The 26483-nt window shown below is 41.7% G+C and overlaps 1 protein-coding gene across 2 annotated transcripts in view; it reads left to right on the top strand.

The window, feature by feature from the left end:
- The window catches only part of LOC106589331 (arf-GAP with dual PH domain-containing protein 1), a 46834-nt gene that overhangs the window by 8652 nt on the left and 11699 nt on the right, over positions 1 to 26483 (top strand). For both annotated transcript variants that reach the window (XM_014179175.2, XM_014179176.2), the window contains exons 2-4: positions 20051 to 20181; positions 21417 to 21508; positions 22403 to 22485. In XM_014179175.2, coding sequence (XP_014034650.1) covers positions 20051 to 20181; positions 21417 to 21508; positions 22403 to 22485 — 306 coding nt within the window. The remainder of the gene's footprint in view (positions 1 to 20050; positions 20182 to 21416; positions 21509 to 22402; positions 22486 to 26483) is intronic.

Here is a 26483-nt window from a genome sequence, read left to right on the forward strand (position 1 = left end):
ATACTTGCGTACTATTGTTTGTACAGATGAACGTGGTACCTTCATGCGTTTGGAAATTGCTCCCAAGGATGAACCAGACTTTTGGAGGTCTACAATCTTTTCTGAGGTCTTGGCTGATTTCTTTTGATATTCCCATGATGTCAAGCAAAGAGGCACTGAGTTTGAAGGTAGGCCTTGAAATACATCCACAGGTCCACCTCCAGTTGACTCAAATGATGTCAATTAGCCAATCAGAAGCTTATAAAGCCATGACATTTTTGGGAATTTTCCAAGAAGTTTAAAGGCACAGTCAACTTAGTGTATGTAAACTTCTGACCCACTGGAATTGTGATACAGTGAATTATAAGTGAAATAATCTGTAACAATTGTTGGAAAAATGACTTGTGTCGTGCACAAAGTAGATGTCCTAACCGACTTGCCAAAGCTATAGTTTGTTAACAAGAAATTTGTGGAGTGGTTGATTAAACGACATTTAATGACTCCAACCAAAGTATATGTAAACTTCCGTCTTCAACTGTATACATACAGTTTGGAATTACCTGGAATTTGGAATTACCTGCATTTCTGCATAAATTGGTCATCAAATTTGATCTGATCTTCATCTAAGTCACAACAGCAGACAAACACAGTCTGCTTAAACTAATAACACACAAACAATTAGACGTTGTCATGTCTTTATTGAACACACTGTGTAAACATTCACAGTGAAGGGTGGAAAAAGTATGTGAACCCTTGTATTTATAACTGGTTGACCCTCCTTTGGCAGCAATAACCTAAAAAAAAAAATCCCCCAAATGTTTTCTGTAGTTATCGATGAGAGCTGAACAACGATCAGGAGGAATTTTGGACAACTCCTCTTTACAAAACTGTTTCAGTTCAGCAATATTCTTGGGATGTCTGGTGTGAACCGCTCTCTCATGCCACTGCATCTTAAATCGGGTTTAGGTCAGGACTCTGACTGGGCCACTCCAGAAGGCACATTTTCTTCTGTGGAACCATTCTTTTGTTGATTTATTTCTGTGTTTTGGGTCGTTGTACTGTTGCGTCACCCAACTTCTGTTGAGCTTCAATTAGCAGACAGAGCGCCTTACATTCTCCTGCAAAATGTCTTGATAAACTTGGGAATTTATTTTTCCGTCAATGATAGCAAGTTGTCCAAGCCCTGAGGCAGCAAAGCAGCCCCAAACCAGGATGCCCCCTCCACCATACTTCACAGTTGGGGTGAGGTTTTGATGTTCTGTGCCTATTTCCTCTACACATTGTGTTACGTTTTCCTTCCAAACAACTCAACTTTAGTTTAATCTGTCCACAGAATATTTTGCCAGTAGCGCTGTGGAACATCCAGGTGCTCTTTCGCGAACTTCAGTAGTGCAGCAATGTTTTTTTTAGACAGCAGCGGCTTCTTCCGTGGTGTCCTCCATGAACACCATTCTTGTTTAGTGTTTTATGTATCGTAGACTCGTCAGAGATGTTATAGCATGTTTCAGAGATTTCTGTAAGTCTTTTTAGCTGACACTCTAGGATTCTTATTAAACTCATTGAGCATTCTGCGCTGTGCTCTTGCAGTCATCTTTGTAGGACAGCCACTCCTAGGGAGAGTAGCAACCGTGCTGAACTTTCTCCATTTATAGACCATTTGTCTTACTGTGAACTGATGAACATCAAGGTTTTTAGAGAAACTTTTGTAACCCTTTCCAGCTTTATGCAAGTCAAAAATTCTTCTGAGATCTCTTTTGTTCGAGGCATGATTCACATCAGGCAATGCTTCTTGTAAATAAAAAACTCAAATGTTGTGTTTTTTATAGGGTAGAGCAGCTCTAATCAACATCTCAAATCTCGTCTCATTGATTGGACTCCAGGTTAGCCTAGGGGTTCACATACTTTTTCCAACCTACACTGTTGAATGTTTAAATGATGTATTCAATATAGACAAGAAAAATACAATAATTTCTGTGTTATTAGTTTAAGCACACTGTGTTTGTCTATTGTTGTGACTTTGATGAAAATCAGATCAAATGTGATGACCAATTTATGCAGAAATCCAGGTAATTCCAAAGGGTTCACATACTTTCTCTTGCCACTGAATATTCAGAGCCATATCCCTGTAATGCTTAGAGACGATCTTATGTCAAGTGTTATTGAAGTGTTGTGGTTGCAGGTTCACTTGGCACATCTAAAGCCTTTTCTTTTGGGGTGTTGCTATAGGCCACCAGGTGCAAACAGTCAGTATCTAAATAATATGTGTGAAATGCTTGATAGTGTATGGGATGTAAACAGAGGTCTAATTTCTTGGGGACCTGAATATTGACTGGTTTTTCATCAAGTAGTCTCGTCAAGAGGAAGCTTCTCACTGTAACCAGTGCCTGTAATCTGGTTCAGGTTATTAGGGTTAGGGTTAGGGTTAGGGTTAGGGTTAGAACTGTTAAGGCTCCATGGATTGATGAGGAACTGTAAAACTGTATGGTTGAAAGAGATGGGGCAAAGGGAATGGCTAATAAGTCTGGCTGCACATCTGCCTGGCTGACTTACTGCAAATTGAGAAATTAAGTGACTAAACTCAACAAAAAGAATAACCTGTATTATGAAGCCAAGACCAATGATGCCCTTAAAGAGGTGCAGTCTGTTTTGGAATGGGTGGCCAGTAATAAACTGGTCCTGAACATCTCTAAAACTAAGAGCATTGTATTTGGTACAAATGATTCCTTATGTTCTTGACCTCAGCTGAATCTGGTAATGAATGGTGTGGCTGTTGAAGAAGTTGAGGAGACTTAATTACTTGGTGCTACCTTAGATTGTAAACTGTCATGGTCAAAACATATAGATTCAATGGTTGTAAAGATAGGGAGAGGTCTGTCCGTAATAAAGAGATTTTTCTACACCCACACTACAAAAAGCAAGTCCTGCAGGCTATAGTTTTGTCTTATCTTGATTATTGTCCATTTGTGTGGTCGAGTTCTGCAAGGAAACACCTAGTTAAGCTGCAGCTGGCCCAGAACAGAGAGGCACGTCTTGCTCTTCATTGTAATCAGAGGGCTGATATAAATACTATGGTATACCAGTCTCTCTTGGATAAGAGTTGAGGAGAGACTGACTGCATCACTTCTTTTCATAAGAAACATTAATGTGTTGAAAATCCCAAATTGTTTGCATAGTCAACTTACACAAAGCTCTGACACACACACACACACACACACACACACTTAGCCCACCAGACATACCACCAGGGGTCTTTTCACAGTCCCCTAATCGAGAACAAATTCAAGAAAGTGTACAGTATTATATAGAGCCATTATTGCATGGAACTTCCTTCCATCTCATATTGCTCAAATAAACAGCAAAACTGGTTGAAAAAAAACTGATAAAACAACACCTCACAGCACAACGCCTCGTCCCTATTTGACCTAGATTGTTCATGTATAGGCTACGTGTGCCTTTAAAAAAATACATGTATGATGTTCTGTCCTTAAGCTGTTCTTGTCTATTAATGTTCTGTATTATGTCATGTTTCATGTTTTGTGTGGACCCCAGGAAGAGTAGCTGCTGCTTTTGCAACAGCTAATGGGGATCCTAATACAAATACCAAAGCCATGTTAGCGTTTACTGCCCGTGTTTCTGAACAATTCAACCCTTTTGTTAGTGTCATTGATATATGGAAATTCATATACAATATTCAGTTCATAAGCATTGACTAATTCCTCTAGGGAAGGGGAAGGCAACCCTGGTCCTGGAGTGCCGCAGGCACTTCATGGTTTTGATTTAACCGACCTGGAAGACCAGGTGTGTTGAATTTAGGCAATCACTGAACTGATCAATTAGCTCAGTTGGTCAGAGCTGCGTTCAGTACATAAAAATGTAAGAGAATGTTTAATTGAACAGAAACGGTGCTGTACTGAGCGACAAGTTGACAAATGGTTAGGGGTTGGATTGTGGGTACAAAATGCACCACTGCCCTTTAAATACTTCACTCATTGCTTCAAGCCACACCCACCGAACGGCGCAAACGTATCTCCAAGTCTGATCAAGGACATACAATAATGTTTTGGGAAAGTGAACTGAACGCACCCCTGCTGTGGTGCCTAGCTGAAACAAAATCCTGCAGTACTCCTAGAACCAGGTTGCCTACCCCTGCTCTAGGATCCTGTATTGAAAGGACTGCTGTGCAAGGTATTTCTTCCAAGGCCCATATTCACAAAGCGTCTCAGCATAGGGATAGTGATCTAGGATAACCTCCCCCTTGTCAATGTAATTGTACTCGGTGTGTATGCAAAACCTATCCTAAAATCAGTGCTACTCTGAGATTCTTTCAATATGCATGCTGGCCTGTCAGCAATGCCACGCCACCTGAAATGCAACTACAACAGGAATAAGAATTAGCTTACTCAGTCAGTAACTTAGCTAACGAAACACTAATGTAAATGTGCACAAGCTTCTTAAATTTATTGGCAGACTACATCCCAAAAGGTGTATTGCTGCCAACTACTGGGTGGGGTAAAAACAGATATCATTTAAAAAAAGAATGACAAAATATATTATAAAAAAATATATATATATATAAGAAAATGCATTGTAGTCAAATGTACTCAGATCCTTACACAGGCTTTGGGGCCTGAAAGGGGGAAGTATCTTCAGACAGTATTCCCTGCAGTATTTGAGTCCTGGAGATCCAAGAACCTTTTAGCCGCTTTCACAATGATTTCCAGGTCATTTTTTTTGTTTTGTTTTGTTCTACACGATTAGTGTTTCAGGATCTCTCAACTGACTGACATCCACAGACTGTTGGGCATCCACTGCCATAGCTTCATCATCTCTACTCACTGCTTCGACAATTGTCACTGCCTCTGCATAGGGGACCTTCTCGACAGCCCTGATCCTTCCTGCTTTGACCTTCTTTACCTTAACAGGGCACTCAGGGAACGTGATTCCCATCCCAATTGCAACACCGTGCCTCCTCAGACCGTTGGCCAGACTTTTTACATTTATGACATTGAAGTGGCTTTTTTACATAAGCTTGCACCACATATCTCATATCCCAGCTTAAAATGGGTCAGGGGAAATTCTTCACATCAATCATCAAGAATACAGAAAGGCTTTCCTCCTTTCAATTCACAGCGCGGGTTAAGCGACGTGAATCAGCTATTCCTTGCATGTTCATCTTAAACCATGAAGCCTCAATATCCATCGAGACGCCAGATATGACGGCATTTATCGGTGCCCTACTCCGATAATCATAGCATGTCACTTCATGCGTCGCTAATTTATACAACGATAATGCTCAACAAGTTTGGAATGTTGTTATATATATATTCAACAAAAGACAATCATTTGTTAATTTGGCAAAAAGGACAAATCAGTTGAAATGGCACTGTGGATATATTAGACTTTGTAATTGCATTGGGGGCGTACTAATATTTCACTTAACAGCCTTACCTATGGATTGTGGATCAATTAAATTGGGTATTAGCCTATTCACTGACACCCACAGAACGAAACTGTGCAGGGTTTACACACACATAAGCGTCATAGCTCTTATTGCAGGACTTTGTGTGAAATCACCTCAATATTCAGCCTATTGTGCATATTCAACATTCATATTGCAATGTACAGCCTTACCTATGGATATTGGGACCATGATATTGAGTATCAGCCTACTCGGTGACACCCACAGAACACAATTGTGAAGAGTGCACAGAGATATTACTGTTGTAGCTCATATTGCAGGACTTTGACTCTGGGGAAATCACCTCGCCAGTCACTATTGTGCGTATTGGTCATTCATATTGCAATGTACAGCCTTACCTATGGATCTTGGGCCACTTAAATTGGGTATCTGCCTACTCAGTGACACCCACAGAATACAACTGTGAAGAGTTCACACAAATATTAGTGTTGTAGCTCTTATTGCAGGACTTTGACTGTGGGAAATCACCTCACCTGTCAGTCTATTGTGCATTTTGGACATTCATATTGCAGTGTACAGCTGTGTTCTGGACTTACCCCATTTCATGGACCCAAGATCCATAGGTAAAGCTCTACATTGCATCATGAATGTTCAATACGCAAAATAATCTGAATAGTGAAGTAATTTCCCACAGTTTAAGTCCTGCAATAAGAGCTATGACCCTAATATTTGTGTAAACTCTTCACAGCTGTGAACATTTAATTGACCCAAGTTCCATAGGCAAGGCTGTACAGTCGTGGCCAAAAGTTTTGAGAATGACACAAATATTAATTTTCACAAAGTCTGCTGCCTCAGTTTGTATGATGGCAATTTGCATATACTCCAGAATGTTATGAAGAGTGATCAGATGAATTGCAATTAATTGCAAAGTCCCTCTTTGCCATTCAAATGAACTGAATCCCCCAAAAAACATTTCCACTGCATTTCAGCCCTGCCACAAAAGGACCAGCTGACATCATGTCAGTGATTCTCTCGTTAACACAGGTGTGAGTGTGGACGAGGACAAGGCTGGAGAACACTCTTGTCATGCTGATTGAGTTTGAATAACAGACTGGAAGCTTCAAAAGGAGGGTGGTGCTTGGAATCATTGTTCTTCCTCTGTCAAACATGGTTACCTGCAAGGAAACACGTGCCATCATCATTGCTTTGCACAAAAAGGGCTTCACAGGCAAGGATATTGCTGCCAGTAAGATTGCACCTAAATCAACCATTTATCGGATCATCAAGAACTTCACGGAGAGCGGTTCAATTGTTGTGAAGAAGCCTTCAGGGCGCCCAAGAAAGTCCAGCAAGTGCCAGGACCGTCTCCTAAAGTTGATTCAGCTGCGGGATCAGGGCACCACCAGTACAGAGCTTGCTCAGGAATGGCAGCAGGCAAGTGTGAGTGCATCTGCACGCACAGTGAGGCAAAGACTTTTGGAGGATGGCCTGGTGTCAAGAAGGGCAGCAAAGAAGCCACATCTCTCCAGGAAAAACATCAGGGACAGACTGATATTCTGCAAAAGGTACAGGGATTGGACTGCTGAGGACTGGGGTAAAGTCATTTTCTCTGATGAATCCCCTTTCCGATTGTTTGGCGCATCCGGAAAAAAGCTTGTCCGGAGAAGACAAGTTGAGCGCTACCATCAGTCCTGTGTCATGCCGACAGTAAAGCATCCTGAGACCATTCATGTGTGGGGTTGCTTCTCAGCCAAGGGAGTGGGCTCACTCACAATTTTTCCTAAGAACACAGCCATGAATAAAGAATGGTACCAACACATCCTCCGAGAGCAACTTCTCCCAACCATCCAGGAACAGTTTGGTGACGAACAATGCCTTTTCCAGCATGATGGAGCACCTTGCCATAAGGCAAAAGTTATAACTAAGTGGCTCGGGGAACACAACATCGATATTTTGGGTCCATGGCCAAGAAACTCCCCAGACCTTAATCCCATTGAGAACTTGTGGTCAATCCTCAAGAGGCGGGTGGACAAATAAAAACCCACAGATTCTGACAAACTCCAAGCATTGATTATGCAAGAATGGGCTGCCATCAGTCAGGATGTGGCCCAGAAGTTAATTGACAGCATGTCAGGGCGGATTGCAGAGGTCTTGAAAAAGAAGGGTCAACACTGCAAATATTGACTCTGCATCAACTTAATGTAATTGTCAATAAAAGCCTTTGACACTTATGAAATGCTTGTAATTATACTTCAGTATTCCATAGTAACATCTGACAAAAATATCTAAAGACACTGAGCAGTAAACTTTGTGAAAATGTATATTTGTGTCATTCTCAAAACTTTTGGCCACAGCTGTACAATGCATTCAGTCCGCCCCCAATGCAATTCTGAAGTCGAATACGTCCACAGTGTGATTTCAACTGATTACAATTTTGGGGGCAAATTAACTAATTGTTGACTTTATATAACAACATTCCAAACTTGTTAAGCATTATCCAGTTCAAATATGGCATGATTCCACTATTTGTATCTGTTTGCGTCAGTTTCAATGCAGGTCTTTTATTTTGAAGGTGAACTACAAATTCTACCATTGTGGCTAATCATTATTGTGGCTAGCTTCACATAGGTGATGCAAAAGCAGGCAAAACGAGTCGAGCAATGCACCGTGACATTAATCAACCAATAGTGTGTTAGATACAGATGTTTGACACCCCCTCATTATAACATTGGAGGAATAAATACATAAATGAATAAATATATACATTAATTAAAGTTTGAGTAATTAGATAATACATAGATAAATAATTAAATACATGCAGATATGTAGATACAGTAAATCAAATCAAATTTATTTATATAGCCCTTCTTACATCAGCTGATATCTCAAAGTGCTGTACAGAAACCCAGCCTAAAACCCAAAACAGCAAGCAATGCAGGTGTAGAAGCACGGTGGCTAGGAAAAACTCCCTAGAAAGGCCAAAACCTAGGAAGAAACCTAGAGAGGGACCAGGCTATGAGGGGTGGCCAGTCCTCTTCTGGCTGTGCCGGGTGGAGATTATAACAGAACATGGCCAAGATGTTCAAATGTTAATAAATGACCAGCATGGTCAAATAATAATAATCACAGTAGGTGTCGAGGGTGGAACAAGTCAGCACCTCAAGAGTAAATGTCAGTTGGCTTTTCATAGCCGATCATTGAGAGTATCTCTACCGCTCCTGCTGTCTCTAGAGAGTTGAAAACAGAAGGTCTGGGACAGGTAGCACGTCCGGTGAACAGGTCAGGGTTCCATAGCCGCAGGCAGAACAGTTGAAACTGGAGCAGCAGCACGGCCTGGTGGACTGGGTACAGCAAGGAGTCCTCATGTCAGGTAGTCCTGAGGCATGGTCCTAGAGCTCAGGTGCTCCGAGAGAGAGAGAGAAAGAAAGAAAGAATTAGAGAGAGCATACTTAAATTCACACAGGACACCAGATAAGACAGGAGAAATACTCCAGATATAACAGACACATAAACTACTGCAGCATAAATACTGGAAGCTGAGACAGAAGGGGTCAGGAGACACTGTGGCCCCATCCGATGATACCCCCGGACAGGGCCAAACAGGAAGGATATAACCCCACCCACTTTGCCAAAGCACAGCCCCCACACCACTAGAGGTGGGATATCTTCAACCACCAACTTACCATCCTGAGACAAGGCCGAGTATAGCCCACAAAGATCTCCGCCACGGCACAACCCAAGGGGGGGCGCCAACCCGGACAGGAAGACCACGTCAGTGACTCAACCCACTCAAGTGACGCACCCCTCCTAGGGACGGCATGGAAGAACACCAATAAGCGAGTGACTCAGCCCCTGTAATAGGGTTAGAGGCAGAGAATCCCAGTGGAGAGAGGCAAGGCCAGGCAGAGACGGCAAGGGCGGTTCGTTGCTCCAGAGCCTTTCCGTTCACCTTCACACTCCTGGGCCAGACTACACTCAATCATAGGACCCACTGAAGAGATGAGTCTTCAGTAAAGACTTAAAGGTTGAGACCGAGTCTGCATCTCTCACATGGGTAGGCAGACCATTCCATAAAAAATGGAGCTCTATAAGAGAAAGCCCTGCCTCCAGCTGTTTGCTTAGAAATTCTAGGGACAATTAGGAGGCCTGCGTCTTGTGACCGTAGCGTACGTGTAGGTATGTACGGCAGGACGAAATCGGAAAGATAGGTAGGAGCAAGCCCATGTAATGCTTTGTAGGTTAGCGGTAAAACCCTGAAATCAGCCCTTGCCTTAACAGGAAGCCAGGGTAGGGAGGCTAGCACTGGAGTAATATGATCACATTTTTTGGTTCTAGTCAGGATTCTAGCAGCCATATTTAGCACTAACTGAAGTTTATTTAGTGCCTTATCCGGGTAGCCGGAAAGTAGAGCATTGCAGTAGTCCAACCTAGAAGTAACAAAAGCATAGATTAATTTTTCTGCATCATTTGTGGACAGAAGGTTTCTGATTTTTGCAATGTTACAGAGATGGAAAAAAGTTGCCCTTGAAACAGTCTTGATATGTTCTTCAAAAAAGAGATCAGGGTCCAGAGTAACGCCGAGGTCCTTCACAGTTGTATTTGAGACGACTGTACAACCATCAAGATTAATTGTCAGATTTAAAAGAAGATCTCTTTGTTTCTTGGGACCTAGAACAAGCATCTCTGTTTTGTCCGAGTTTAAAAGTAGAAAGTTTGCAGCCATCCACTTCCTTATGTCTGAAACACAGGCTTCTAGCGATGGCAATTTGGGGCTTCACCATGTTTCATTGAAATGTACAGCTGTGTGTCAATCGCATAGCAGTGAAATTTAACATTATGTTTTCGAATGACATCCCCCAAGAGGTAAAATATATAGTGAAAACAATAGTGGTCCTAAAACGGAACCTTGAGGAACACCGAAATGTACAGTTGATTTGTCAGAGGACAAACCATTCACAGAGACAAACTGATATCTTTCTCACAGATAAGATCTAAACCAGGCCAGAACTTGTCCGTGTAGACCAATTTGGGTTTCCAATCTCTCCAAAAGAATGTGGTGATCGATGGTATCAAAAGCAGCACTAAGTTCTAGGAGCACGAGGACAGATGCAGAGCCTCGGTCTGACATCTATAAAAGGTAATTTACCACCTTCACAAGTGCAGTCTCAGTGCTATGATGGGGTCTAAAACCAGACTGAAGCGTTTCGTATACATTGTTTGTCTTCAGGAAAGCAGTGAGTTGCTGCGCAACAGCATAGTTTTTTATATTTTCTGGGTCAAGGTTTGGCTTTTTCAAGAGAGGCTTTATCACTGCCACTTTTAGTGAGTTTGGTACACATCCGGTGGATAGAGAGCCATTTATTATGTTCAACATAGGAGGGCCAAGCACAGAAAGCAGCTCTTTCAGTAGTTTAGTTGGAATAGGGTCCAGTATGCAGCTTGAAGATTTAGAGGCCATGATTATTTTCATCATTGTGTCAAGAGATATAGTACTAAAACACTTTAGTGTCTCCCTTGATCCTAGGTCCTGGCAGGGTTGTGCAGACTCAGGACAACGGAGCTTTGGAGGAATACGCAGATTTAAAGAGGAGTCCATAATTTATTTTCAAATGATCATGATATTTTCCTCAAAGAAGTTCATGAATTTATTACTGCTGAAGTGAAAGCCATCCTCTCTTGGGGAATGCCGCTTTTTAGTTAGCTTTGCGACAGTATCAAAAAGAAATTTCGGATTGTTCTTATTTTCCTCAATTAAGTTGGAAAAATAGGATGATCGAGCAGCAGTGAGGGCTCTTCGATACTGCACGGTACTGTCTTTCCAAGCTAGTCGGAAGACTTCCAGTTTGGTGTGGCGCCATTTCCGTTCCAATTTTCTGGAAGCTTGCTTCAGAGCTCGTGTATTTTCTGTAGAGGTCGACCGATTATGATTTTCAACGCCGGTACCGATTATTGGAGGCCCAAAAACCCGATGCCGATTAATCGGCCGATTTATTTATTTATTTATTTATTTGTAATAATGACAATTACAACAATACTGAATGAACACTTATTTTAACTTAATATAATACATCAATAAAATCAATTTAGCCTCAAATAAATAATGAAACATGTTCAATTTGGTTTAAATAATGCAAAAACAAAGTGTTGGAGAAGAAAGTAAAAGTGCAATATGTGCCATGTAAAAAAGCTAACATTTAATTTCCTTGCTCAGAACATGAGAACATATGAAAGCTGGTGGTTCCTTTTAACATGAGTCTTCAATATTCCCAGGTAAGAAGTTTTAGGTTGTAGTTATTATAGGAATTATAGGATTATTTCTCTCTATACAATTTGTATTTCATATACCTTTGACTATTGGATGTTCTTATAGGCATTTTAGTATTGCCAGTGTAACAGTATAGCTTCCGTCCTTCTCCTCGCTCCTACGTGGGCTTGAACCAGGAACACATCGACAACAGCCACCCTCGAAGCAGCATTACCCATGCAGAGCAAGGGGAACAACCACTCCAAGTCTCAGAGCGAGTGACGTTTGAAATGCTATTAGCGAGCACCCGCTAACTAGCTAGCCATTTCACATCGGTTACACCAGCCTCATCTTGGGAGTTGATAGGCTTGAAGTCATAAACAGCGCAATGCATTGCGAAGCGCTGGTGGCAAAACACACGAAAGTGCTGTTTTGAATGAATGCTTACGAGCATGCTGCTGCCTACCATCGCTCAGTCAGACTGCTCTATCAAATCATAGACTTAATTATAACATAATAACACACAGAAATACGAGCCTTAGGTCATTAATATGGTCGAATCCGGAAACTATCATCTCGAAAACAAAAGTTTTTCCGTTCCATATTTTATCTAACGGGTTGCATCCCTATGTCTAAATATTCCTGTTACATTGCCCAACCTTCAATGTTATGTCATAATTATGTCAAATTCTGGCAAATTAGTTCGCAACGAGCCAGGCGGCCCAAACTGTTGCATATACCCTGACTCTGCGTGCAATGAACGCTAGAGATGTGACACAATTTTATGTTAGCAGGCAATATTAACTAAATATCCAGGTTTAAAAATATATACTTGTTTATTGATTTTAAAGAAAGGCATTGATGTTTATGGTTAGGTACATTGGTGCAACGACAGTGCTTTTTTCGCAAATGCGCTTGTTAAATCAACACCCGTTTGGTGAAGTAGGCTGTGATTCAATGAGAAATGAACAGGCACCGCATCGATTATATGCAACGCAGGACACATTATATAAACTAGTAATATCATCAACCATGTGTAGTTAACTAGTGATTATGTTAAGATTGATAGTTTTTTATAAGATAAGTTTAATGCTAGCTAGCAACTTACCTTGGCTTCTTGCTGCCCTCGCGTAACAGATAGTCAGCCTGCCATGCAGGCTCCTCGTGGAGTGCAATGTAAGGCAGGTGGTTAGAGCGTTGGACTAGTAACCGGAAGGTTGAAAAAACAAATCCCCGAATCCCCCCTGAACAAGGCACTTAACCCCCGTTCCTAGGCCGTCATTGAAAATAAGAATGTGTTCTTAATCTGACTTGCCTAGTTAAATAAAGGTGTAAAAAAAATATATATATATATTGGTGGCCAAAAATACCGATTACCGATTGTTATGAAAACTTGAAATTGGCCCTAATTAATCAGCCATTTCGATTAATTGGTCGACCTCTAATTTTCTGTATACCAGGGAGCTAGTTTCTTATGACAAATGTTTTTAGTTTTTAGGGGTGCAACTAACATCTAGGGTATTGCGCAAAGTTAAATTGAGTTCCTTACTTAGGTGGTTAACTGATTTTTGTCCTCTGATGTCCTTGGGTAGGCAGAGGGAGTCTGCAAGGGCATCAAGGAATCTTTGGGTTGTCTGAGAATTTATAGGTGTGTCCAAAAGTTTCAAGTGTTTTTCTTTATTTTTACTATTTTCTACATTGTAGAATAATAGTGAAGACATCAAAACTATGAAATAGTACATATGGAATCATGTCGTAACCAAAAAAGTATTAAACAAATCAAAATATATTTTATATTTGAGATTCTTCAAAGTAGCCACCCTTTGCCTTGATGACCGCTTTGGCATCCAGAAAACACAACTGTGGGAAGCATTGGAGTCAACATGGGCCAGCATTCCTGTGGAACGCTTTCGGCACCTTGTAGAGTCCATGCCCTGACGAATTGACGCCGTTCTGAGGGCAAAAGGGGATGCAACTCAATATTAGGAAGGTGTTCCAAATGTTTTGTACAATCAATGTGTATTTGACATTTGTATCTAAAAGCATAATTGAGAAATAATTAATTAAAGTTGGCATATACACATTTATGACATTTTGGCCTTACCCTTTAAGACTCTGTAATGTTTAATCCGTAGATGCTACAAAGCAAAACTTGGTGTCATATTCATCTTTAATGCTTGCTCTGTAATATGAGTAGTATTTTGATTTCAATATTACTCTTTTTACACCAATTTATGAATATAGAAAAATATAAACAGGAATATGAACAATGTACCATTTTTGATTTGGCAAATGATTCTATATATTGTTGAACATAATATACTCTAAGGGCATATCACATTTCCAGAGTGGGATCTCTGCTAGTTTCAAAGTTAAGGCCCATTTTATACAGAGAAATTGGCATAATAGGCAATGTAACCATTCACAGCCTTCCTTTTACTTTGATCATTGCACATCCTGCAAATCACCCGCAGAGGACAGTGTTGTAGTACTCGAGTCCAGGACTCACGTCCCGATTTTCAAGACTTGTGACTTGACTTGGACTCGACCCTTGGTGACTCGAACTCGCCTTCTCGTGACTTGTATTTGCACTTGGACTGGATAGGCTACTGTGCTAAGCAGAATATTAGCAGAAATGGGTGCGCAAAGCAGCAAGGGTTCTGTTCTCTAGCAGTGAGAAGGATGCGCCAAACCCGCTGGTGAGCTGAGGTGGAGCAAGTGATGATTATGGGCAGGAAGACTCCGCTCTGGCTCTGCCTCTGATCATAGGCTACATATCACGCAAGCGACTCTCTTGCTTTCCCGTAACCATCTGTCACCAACCTACTATTTATTTATTTATTAATTAAAAAAATAAATAATAATTTAACCTTTATTTAACTAGGCAAGTCAGTTGAGAACAAAATCTTATTTACAATGACGACCTACACCGGCCAAACCCGGACGACGCTGGGCCAATTGTGCGCCGCCCTATGGGACTCCCAATCACGGCCGGTTGTGATACAGCCTGGAATCGAACCAGGGTGTCTGTAGTGACGCCTCTGGCACTGAGATATACAGTGAGGAATTAGTGTATTTCACTGATTTATGCAGGGTAATTTACACCAGTGATGTACTGTACCACTGTCAGAGGGATAGCCATTTGCTCCCACACGTTGATGAAGCCATACAGTATTATGCTAATGTTCAGAATGTCTCCCCTGTGTGGTCCTACTGATATAAGGCCAGATATTGTAGGCCCGCACACAACCTCATCTCTCTTATCAGGATGCTTCCCTTCAATGGCCACAGCCCACAGAGAATGACTGCGATTTTGTTTTCCCACACGGGAATTTGTCTGTACCCTCCATGAAGGGCAGCATCCAAATGCTGAGACAGAGAGAAACTGTTAAGCTTTACTAGTCACTGACCTACCTCGTCTAGTGGAGCACAGAGTAAGAACGAATAAGCCATCAAACACAGACGCCCAGGTGCGGACACACATGCACGCGCACACATGCACGCTCACGCATGCACGCTCACGCACGCGCACACACACACACACACACACACACACACACACACACACACACACACACACACACACACACACACACACACGGTCTTGTATAACTAACCTTGTGGGGACACACAATTCAGTCCCATTCACAATTCTATTTTGCCTAACCTTAACCCTAACCTTAACAATGAAACCTAACCTTAACCCTAAATCTAACTTTAACACTAATTCTAACCGTAACCCTTAACCGTCTAGAAATAGCATTTCACCTTGTGGGGACTAACAAAATGTCCCCAGTTGGTCAAATTTCTGTTTGTTTATTATAGTTAAACACGCCCACAACCACAGGGCATGATAACAATGCCTAGCTCAGCTCTCAGCTCTCTGTCAGACTAGTGCCCAGAGAAGCAGGAAGAGAATGTGGTGAAAGCAGTGTAGTGTAGACCTACTGCTGAAGCGATCTAACTAATGTATGCTATGGTGACGAAGGGGTTAAAACATCAGCCATTCTAGGGAACATGAGAGGGTAGGCATTAGGCGGCCAATTAATGAATCAATTAATAGCCTTGTTATCTCGTTCTGACTAATTAAACATTCCCCCCCCCCCCACTGTCTGTACTGTGACGCTGCTTTGCACACAAACACGTGTGCGCACACACACACACACACACACACAGGGGGAATCCAATGTGTTTTAACGAGGATGTGTTTTCCACCTTACCGATACTAACAGTCATGTCAAGTGGAAAATCCCAGTGACAGAAGCACGTGTTTTCTGTTGCTGGTCAGTTTGCTTTCCTCCGCTCTCTGATTCACACACCTAGTGACCCCACCTCTGGCTATAGAAAGGAGGCCAGTTCTGATGGGGATTGTTTCCATAGAGATGGAGTCATTGTTTACGTACATGAGGCCACACCCTGATTACATGTTCTGGGCACTCAGAGCTGAAGGATACAGTGGAGAGAGTGGACAAAGTCTACACAAAGCAGAACCCCCCCCCCATCTCTCTCTCTTTATTTTTTTCCCCCTTTCCAATGTCACGTTTCTCTCTTTGGTACTTGCCCCAGCACTTAAAAGGGTCTGTATCTCCATCTGAGCTTTCCCTGCATCCCAAGAGTACATGGAAATGCAAGAATAGACTCTATACCTACCGCTTAGCTCTCAACTGACTCTCTTGAGTTGTACACTCTAGCAGTGTGTGTGTGTGTGTGTGTGTGTGTGTGTGTGTGTGTGTGTGTGTGTGTGTGTGTGTGTGTGTGTGTGTGTGTGTGTGTGTGTGTGTGTGTGTGTGTGTGTGTGTGTGTGTGTGTGTGTGAGGAGCACAAGGCTGCAGTGCCTTTGTGTTTGGGAGGGGCTTTCCAGTGTCTGTGAATGTGGTTTGTCAGAACGAGGTGTCAGAATTATCTGCAAAGAGGGTGGTCTTGCCAGCTGTGCAAACTTCCTCTACACTTCATGGGATGTTTCAATGGCTCAGGACCTATTCAAATGAGTTGAAACATTGAGCCTAAGTAAGCTAAAATGATATTAAACACAAATGATGTACACACACAAACTTATGCACGTGCAAATGTGCATGCATACAGTTGAAGTCGGAAGTTTACATACACTTAGGTTGGAGTCATTAAAACTTGTTTTTCAAACGATTGCCTCGCCTGGTTTACCAACTAATTTTCTGATAGAGTTCAGTGTGTCAAATCGGAGGGCCTGTTGTCCGGACCTCTGGCAGTCTCTATGGGGTGCCACAGGGTTCAATTCTTGGGCCGACTCTCTTCTCTGTATACATCAATGATGTCGCTCTTGCTGCTAGTGATTCTCTGATCCACCTCTACGCAGACGACACCATTCTGTATACTTCTGGCCCCTCTTTGGACACTGTGTTAACTAACCTCCAGACGAGCTTCAATGCCGTACAACTCTCCTTCCGTGGCCTCCAACTGCTCTTAAATGCAAGTAAAACTAAATGCATGCTATTCAATCGATCACTGCCCGCACCTGCCCGTCCGTCCAGCATCACTACTCTGGACGGCTCTGACTTAGAATACGTGGACAACTACAAATACCTAGGTGTCTGGTTAGACTGTAAACTCTCCTTCCAGACTCACATTAAGCATCTCCAATCCAAAATTAAATCTAGAATCGGCTTCCTATATCGCAACAAAGCATCCTTCACTCATGCTGCCAAACATACCCTCGTAAAACTGACCATCCTACCGATCCTCGACTTCGGCGATGTCATCTATAAAATAGCCTCCAACACTCTACTCAACAAATTGGATGCAGTCTATCACAGTGCCATCCGTTTTGTCACCAAAGCCCCATACACTACCCACCACTGCGACCTGTACGCTCTCGTTGGTTGGCCCTCGCTTCATACTCATCGCCAAACCCACTGGCTACAGGTTATCTACAAGTCTCTGCTAGGTAAAGCCCCGCCTTATCTCAGCTCACTGGTCACCATAGCAGCACCCACTCATAGCACGCGCTCCAGCAGGTATATCTCACTGGTCACCTCCAAAGCCAATTCCTACTTTGGTCGCCTTTCCTTCCAGTTCTCTGCTGCCAATGACTGGAACGAACTGCAAAAATCACTGAAGCTTGAAACTCATATATCCCTCACTAGCTTTAAGCACCAGCTGTCAGAGCAGCTCACAGATCACTGCACCTGTACATAGCCCATCTGTAAACAGCCCATCTATCTACCTCATCCCCATACTGTATTTATTTATCTTGCTTCTTTGCACCCCAGTATCTATACTTGCACATTCATCTTCTGCACATTCTACCATTCCAGTGTTTAATTGCTATATTGTAATTACTTCGCCACCATGGCCTATTTATTACCTTAACTCCCTTATCTTACCTCATTTGCACTCACTGTACATAGACTTCTTTTTTCTACTGTATTATTGACTATGTTTTGTTTATTCCATGTGTAACTCTGTGTTGTTGTATGTGTCAAATTGCTATGCTTTATCTTGGCCAGGTCGCAGTTGCAAATGAGAACTTGTTCTCAACTAGCCTACCTGGTGAAATAAAAAATAAAAAACTATAGTCGGCAAGTCGGTTAGGACATCTACTTTGTACATGACACAATACATTTTTCCAACAATTGTTTACTGACAGATTATTTCACTTATAATTCACTGTATCACAATTCCAGTGGGTCAGAAGTTTACATACACTAAGTTGACTGTGCCTTTAAACAGCTTGGAAAATTCCAGAAAATTATGTCATGGCTTTAGAAGCTTCTGATAGGCTAATTGACATAATTTGAGTCAATTGGAGGTGTACCTGTGGATGTATTTCAAGGCCTACCTTCAAACTCAGTGCCTCTTTGCTTGACATCATGGGAAAATCAAAAGAAATCAGCCAAGACCTCAGAAAAAAAATTGTAGAACTCCACAAGTCTGGTTCATCCTTGGGAGTAATTTCTAAACGGCTGAAAGTACCACGTTCATCTGTACAAACAATAGTACGCAAGTATAAACACCATGGGACCACACAGCCGTCATACTGCTCAGGAAGGAGACGCGTTCTGTCTCCTAGAGATGAGCGTACTTTGTTGCGAAATGTGCAAATCAATCCCAGTACAACAGCAAAGGACCAACAGATGCTGGAGGAAACAGGTACAAAAGTATCTATATCCACAGTAAAATGAGTCCTATATCGTCATAACCTGAAAGGCCGCTCAGCAAGGAAGAAGCCACTGCTCCAAAACCGCCATAAAGAAAGCCAGACTACGGTTTGCGAGTGGCCATCACAAAGCCCTGACCTCAATCCCATAGGAAATTTGTGGGCAGAACTTAAAAAGCGTTTGCGAGCAAGGAGGCCTACAAACCTGACTCAGTTACACCAGCTCTGTCAGGAGGAATGGGCCAAAATTCACCCAACTTATTGTGGGAAGCTTGTGGAAGGCTACCCGAAACGTTTCACCCAAGTTAAACAATTTAAAGACAATGTTACCAAATACTAATTGAGTGTATGTTAACTTCTGCCCCACTGGGAATGTGGTGAAATATGAAATAAATAATTCTCTCAACCAGTCTGACATTTCACATTCTTAAAATAAAGTGGTGATCCTAACTGATCTAAGACTGGGAATTCTTATAGGTATCAGCTGATTGGGCTACATTCACATTGTCAAGAGTTTCAAAAGCCTAGAATAAGCTCAATTCCTGGATGAGTGCTCTCTTTCAAGTCAATGCATAAGGTCATTCAGTCAGCCAACAGTAGAGAGATAACATCTCTCATATCTTCAGGACACCCATGCTTATAAACATGAATATCTCTTTGTTGTGTCCCAAAAAAGGCCAAGTGCAGGCCTATTCATGTTTGTGGCAGATGCAATTTGACAGTTTATTCTTTCCATAGCACAGTGCTTTCTGCAGAGTTCTGTCATGTGTTTGCCTGTCATAGCTCTGTAGTCGCTGTGTGTGCGGGACCGTGCGTACATGCTTGCATGTGTGTGATAGTCTAGCGATGGCCTGGAGGTCTGTTGAACAGTGCTCTACTACTCTCTGTGGAGTTTGATCAGTGAATAAATACAGCATCTAGCTCATTTCCTGTGCGAAGCCTAAAAATGTTTTCCCCTAATCCAATTCTGTAGCTCTGCTGTCTTTGGTCCACACACAAACCCACTCTCTATCTCTTTCTCTCTCTACGCAGCTCTATCCAGTTATACTGGGTTTGCTTCATTTACCTATTACCTTTCAGAACTGCAGGTATCAGCACTTTTAGTATTTATAGTTTGGACCTTGAGCTCATATCCCTTCTGTTGCACCGCATTTATGACGCTATCTCTCCCCTTTGGTTCCTTTCTCCTCCTCTCCCTCCATATCTCTCCATCCCCACTGTTCTCTCCCTCCCTCCCTCTCTTTCCCCCTTCTCATGCCCTCCCCTCTCTCCTCAGAGCCAGACTGGGCTTCAGTGACTCTGGGTGTGTTTGTGTGCCAGGGCTGCTCCCTCCTCCACAGAGGCATCCCTCACATCAGCAGGGTCAAGTCTGTCCAGCAGGAGACATGGGACGCCTCAGAGGTCGAGGTCAGTAACCCCCTGCCATAGAGGGAAGCAGGAGAGCAAGATACTGGGACCATGTACATGATATTGTGTTGCATTACATTGGTACAAGTACATTTTATTACATGTCACAACCTGATTTGAGATCAGATCTTGCCATCCAAGTTCTTAAGTCTGCTCATGTTAGAACAAGCAAAAAACTGACCCGCAGTCAGTTCCAGTAGTGTGTCTGAATGGGATGCGCAGGTCAGTTGTTTATTCACCCGCAATTGCTTATAACCCCTTCCGCAACCACCTGACTATATGTGATAAAGGGAACATCTGAGGGCCACACCTGACCCTAACCCGCAAATATAGAAAATGTGCTGTACAGTTCCCTTTTTTCTCTTGAACATTTATTGAACAAATAGGTTTTTCTTCAACATATATGAATTAGTTTATTTCATATTTAGGTCTATTGAACAGTATATGACGATGCAAGCTCTCTAATGCTCTCTCATAACATAGAACCACCATTCTCCATTCCCCATGCGTGCCAAGTATTAACAGGTGGTCCTTGTTAAAAGTTAATTTGTGGAATTTCTTTCTTAATGCATTTGAGCCAATCAGTTGTGTTGTGACAAGGTAGGGGTGGTAAGTATGTATATGAATATATATATATATATATATATATATATATATATATATATATATATATATATATATATATATATATATATAAGAAGTCGGAAGTTTACATACACCTTAGCCAAATACATTTAAACTCAGTTTTTCACAATTCCTGACATTTAATCCTAGTAAAAAAAAAAACAGCTTTTATTTCTTTCATCACATTCCCAGTGGGTCAGAAGTTTACATACACTCAATAAGTATTTGGTAGCATTGCCTTTAAATTGTTTAACTTGGGTCAACTTGGGTTAATACATACTTTTAAATTATATTATGTGAGCTAAACATTAAAAAAATGAAAACATGTTTTGTTCTTAAAGTATGATTTTTGGAGATTACTAATATTACTGTCCCCACTACAACAACAAAATACTTAAATATATGTAATTTTGTACTGTAGAATTCCATTCATTCCTATGGAAGACTGCTCCTACTTGGGATTGCCAATATGGCTGACCGGTGGCTTCAAAGCCTTTCAATGGCCAGTACATAGCATCAGCAATCCAGGGTTTATATACGTCATAAGTTGTCAATGCATTCATTGATTTGTATTAAAACCGAGAAACCTTTATTGTTCCATCTGTCCTCAGCTAATGGCTGCCATGGGTAATGAACCAGCCAAAGCCAAGTATGAACAGAAGGTTCCAGCATTCTACTACAGACCCAAACACACAGACTGCAAGTAAGTCACCCACATGACTGAGTTCTAATGATGTACTAACAACGTCTGGTCGATTAGTATGTAGACACTTAGTGGTATACAAAGACATCACTGCTGTGTCAAGTGTTGTTACTGTAAAACGCTTACTGTTTCACACCCGTACTGAAATGTAAGACACTTCAGTACTTCTTCTTCCTTTGTGTGTGTGTGGGTGTGTGTGTGTGTGTGTGTGTGTGTGTGTGTGTGTGTGTGTGTGTGTGTGTGTGTGCACGTGTGTGTGTGTCAGTGCGTTTGCCTGAGAGAGAGAGAGAGAGAGAGAGGTGTGACTTCTACAATGACAACTCCGAGTTGTGCCTGTGCCATTACTTTTCTCTGTGGGTGCCAACCCAATAAGCATATTACATGTGAGAGACAGATTTGGTTCTGTGTCAATTGAATGGATTACTTTAATCTGAATTATCTGATGTTTGTTCTGAAAAGATGAACAAATACGGTCTGACCGTACTGACATGATTATAAGAGACACCGGAAAAAGATAGAAACATCTAAAATAGACCTGCATACAGCTTAAAAACATCTATCAGAGAGAGAGAGAGGGGAGAGGCTGTTGTTGTCATGGTGAGGTTCACTCCTCTACACACAACCAAAAATAGATCATCTGTTATTAATCTGTTTACTCATGCTAATCAATCTCTTTGTCCTGGAGTAAAGGTAAAGGAGTGTGTGTGTGTGTGTGTGTGTGCAATGAGATGAAAGGAAAGGAGAATCTGTCACCGCGAGATAAGTAGAAATGTGGCCTGTTTCCCAACCTCCCAGCTTGTTAGGTCATCATTCATTCACATAGCAGCGTGGCACCTGTGCCATAGAGAAAGGTGAGAGAAGGTGAAACTCATCCATTGCTCCATTGTGCTCCAGGCTACTGCGGGAGCAGTGGATCCGAGCCAGGTACGAGAGGAACGAGTTTGAGTTCATCGAGAAACAGGAGCCATACTCTGCAGGTGAGCTGGCACACACACACACACACACACACACACACACAAAGCTTTGCCTATGCAAAGCTATGGATGCAGAGCTATGCAAAATCAAACCAACAAATCGTCCTCTAAAAATGAAGAAAAGCCATTCCCGAGCATCAAGTCAGAACATTTTTTCATCCATTGCACTCAACAGTGGCCACATAAATGCTTTTTGTGAACTATGAATTTGAAGAAAGGATGACGTTGAGGCGTAGAATGAAGGCAGAGTGAAAATGTCTGGCCTTGTATTCTTCCTTGGTGGTTGTTTGTGTTCTTATTAAGCTGAGGCAGACAGTATAAGTGTCAATGTCAGTGAATGACTCATGCTCTTTTTTTTTCATTGCATGAAAGCACTCTCGCTCTTATTGGAGCCAGACTGGACTCTCATTGATTAAAGATGACCTCATCTGTTTACTATGAGATTCAACTTCCTCCTTGGGCACACACGCACACAGTAGTGATACGCGGGTTGACTCATAACCTGCAGTTATATCCTCAGGGTGGTCAGGTTTAGGGTTATGTAATATTGTGTGGATGAAGGGCGGGTGGCTAAAGAGAAAACAGTGCAATAAAAATCCATGAATGTAGAATTCTTGTGAAATTCATATCTATAGGCTACTTTTAGGTTTTTCATTCAGATTTTTTTAAAATCTGGCATTAGCTTTAGGGCCTAACTGTATGCGCACCAAATACATGCCGTTTTTTGTTTCAGCAGAACATTACTAGGCTACTCTGTTAAGGTATCATGGGATCCGGCAGTCTAACTTAGGTTTTCAGCACCAGAGAACAACCAGTATTAAAATAAGGTACAGAACAAAGGTTGTATTTACATATTATTATGATTTATTTGCTGTCCAGTGAAATTAGTGTAGGTGAATATTTACAACAGCAGTCCTTCTGATAATGGTAAAGAGCGGGCTTATATACCCACAATACCCCGGCGCACCCGATTGTAGAAAGACCATACCAATGCGCACTTAAAGCGGATACATGAATAGACCATCGTTATAGGCACTAAAAGGAAATCAAATAGACAGACGTCACCGCAATAAACATACACCATATTTGCTACAGTTACTGGTTAAGCAATACAATGGATCATTGTCAGAGTGTAGCATGAATCCCAAACAGGACTAATCAATGCAATGACAGATTGCAGGAAATACAGAGGTGTGTCGCATCATCACATACTGTTCAAAAGGCCTAAATATGCAATAAATAAGTGAAAACATTTTGCATAAAAAAATTAATTGTTCAATAAATGTTCAAGAGAAAAAAGGGCACTGTGGGGGGTTGTGGGGGGTTGTGGGGGGTTGCGGGTGAACAAACAGCTGACCTGCGCTTGACTAACTCACACACATACACACGTGCATGCACAAGCATGCACACACACACAGCGCACACAAACACACACAAACAGACAGACACACACACGTTTGTTTTACTATCCTTGTGAGGATCGAACAATTGATTCCCATTCAAAATCCTATTTTCCCTAACCTCCTAAACCTAACCCTTAACCTAACCCTAACCTTAACCCCAAACCCCTAATACTAAAGCTAACCCTAACTCCTAACCCTTAACCCTAAAATAGTATTCTTCCATGTGGGTACCGGCAAAATGTTCCCACTTGTCTGAATTTTCCTTGTTTTACTATCCTTGTGAGGACTTCTGGTCTCAACAAGCATAGTAAAATCAAAAACACACATACTCCTTTCCTTTCATCTTAATTACACACACACACACACAGCTATCTGTCTGTGATACATAGGGATGCATTAGGCAGGAGATTTGTATTTGTTTATATCTATTTGCATCACATAATATTTGCATCGTCTATACATTTGCATCGGCTGTACCCAGGGTTAAAATTAATAGATCCATAGGTCCTACCCTCATCCAGACATCTGTCGCCTCTCTACCCTCTTTAGGGCCTTATATGTTCTGTTACCTACAGTACCTGTCAAAAGTTTGGACACACCTACTCATTCAAGGTTTTTTGTTTAAAATACTCATTCAAGGTTTTTTGTTTGAAATAACACATGTGGAATCATGTAGTAACCATGATTCCAACAAATCAAAATATATTTTATATTTGAGGTTCTTCAAATAGCCACCCTTTGCCTTGATGACAGCTTTGCACACTCTTGGCATTCTCTCAACCAGCTTCATGAGGTAGTCACCTGGAATACATTTCAATAAACAGGTGTGCCTTGTTAGAAGTTAATTTGTGGAATTTCTTTCCTTCTTAATGCGTTTGAGCCAATCAGTTGTATTGTGACAAGGTAGGGTGGTATACAGAAGATAGCTCTATTTGGTAAAATACCAAGTCCACATTATGGCAAGAACAGCTCAAATAAGCAAAGAGAAACCACAGTCCATCATTACTTTAAGACATGAAGGTCAGTCAATCTGGAAAATGTCAAGAACTTTGAAAGTTTCTTCAAGTGAAGTCGTAAAAACCAACAAGTGTTATGATGAAACTGGCTCTCATGAGGACCGCCACAGGAAAGGAAGACCCAGAGTTACCTCTGCTGCAGAGGATAAGTTCATTAGAGTTAACTGCACCTCAGATTGGAGCCCAAATAAATGCTTCACAGAGTTCAAGTAACAGACACATCTCAACATCAATTGTGCAGAGGAGACTGCGTGAATCAGGCCTTCATTGTTGAATTGTTGCAAAGAAACCACTACTAAAGGACACCAATAAGAAGAAGAGACTTGCTTGGGCCAAGAAACACGAGCAATGGACATTCGACCGGTGAAAATCCACATTTTAGATTTCTGGTTCCAACCGCTGTGTCTTTGTGAGACGCAGAGTAGGTAAACGGATGATCTCCGCATGTGTGGTTCCCACCGTGAAGCATGGAGGAGGAGGTGTGATGGTGTGGGGGTGCTTTGCTGGTCTCACGGTCTGTGATTTATTTAGAATGAAAGGCACACTTAACCAGCATGACCTCAACACAAATGAAATGGTTTGGGATGAGTTGGACCCCAGAGTGAAGAAAAAGCAGCCAACAAGTTCTCAACATAAGTGGGTACTCCTTCAAGACGGTTGGAAAAGCATTCCTCATGAAGCTGGTTGAGAGAATGCCAAGAGTGTGCAAAGCTGTCACCAAGGCAAAGGGTGGCTACTTTAAAGAATCTCAAATATATTTTGATTTGTTTAACACTTTTTGTTGTTTACTACATGATTCCATATGTGTTATTTAATCGTTTTGATGTCTTCACTATTATTCTACAATGTAGAAAATAGTACAAATAAAGAAAAACCCTTGAATGAGTAGGTGTGTCCAAACTTTTGACTGGTAGGGTATATCCTTCTGTAGAGCAGGGAGGGTGGTGGTAAACTAGACTCCCAGTGCTCAATGGCAGTATTGATTCTGTATGCAGAGAAAAGGGAGGAGTGGGGGGTTGTTATTGATCGATGAGGTAATGCAAGGTGAATAAATCACGATTAACTGGGAAAAAGAGAGATGCCAACCTCTGTCACCAGGGGATGGAGAGATGAGAGGGAGGAGAAAACAGGGGACAGATGAGGAAGGAGAGACGTTGGGAGGTATGGGACTTGAGGGGTGTTGGATGGGAAGATTGAAAATGGGGATTAGTAGTATGTCATGGATACAGTATATGTGAGTGTGTATTAGATACATAGATACATAGATGGGGATACAGTGAGCAGAGATTCGTGGGAGGGAGGAGAAAGGAAAATAGAGAAGTAAAGAGAGAAAATAGAGGGGGAGGAGGGAGAAAGAGAGAATATGAGAGAGTAAGAGAGAGTTGAAGAGAGTGTGTAGTCTGTAATGAATTATACACAGTGCTCTGTACTGCCACTTAATGAAACCACTTCCTGTCTGTAAGAGGTCCAGAAATAGACTGGAAGGACTAGAGTGCTGTGTCATTGACATGTAAAAGAATGTACAGTACTTTACCATCAGTGAGGTTATTTTTTTCTTCCTGCATTCTGTTCTATGACTTCC

The sequence above is a fragment of the Salmo salar genome, chromosome ssa28 (assembly GCF_905237065.1).
Source record: "Salmo salar chromosome ssa28, Ssal_v3.1, whole genome shotgun sequence".
Classification (NCBI taxonomy): Eukaryota; Metazoa; Chordata; class Actinopteri; order Salmoniformes; family Salmonidae; genus Salmo; species Salmo salar.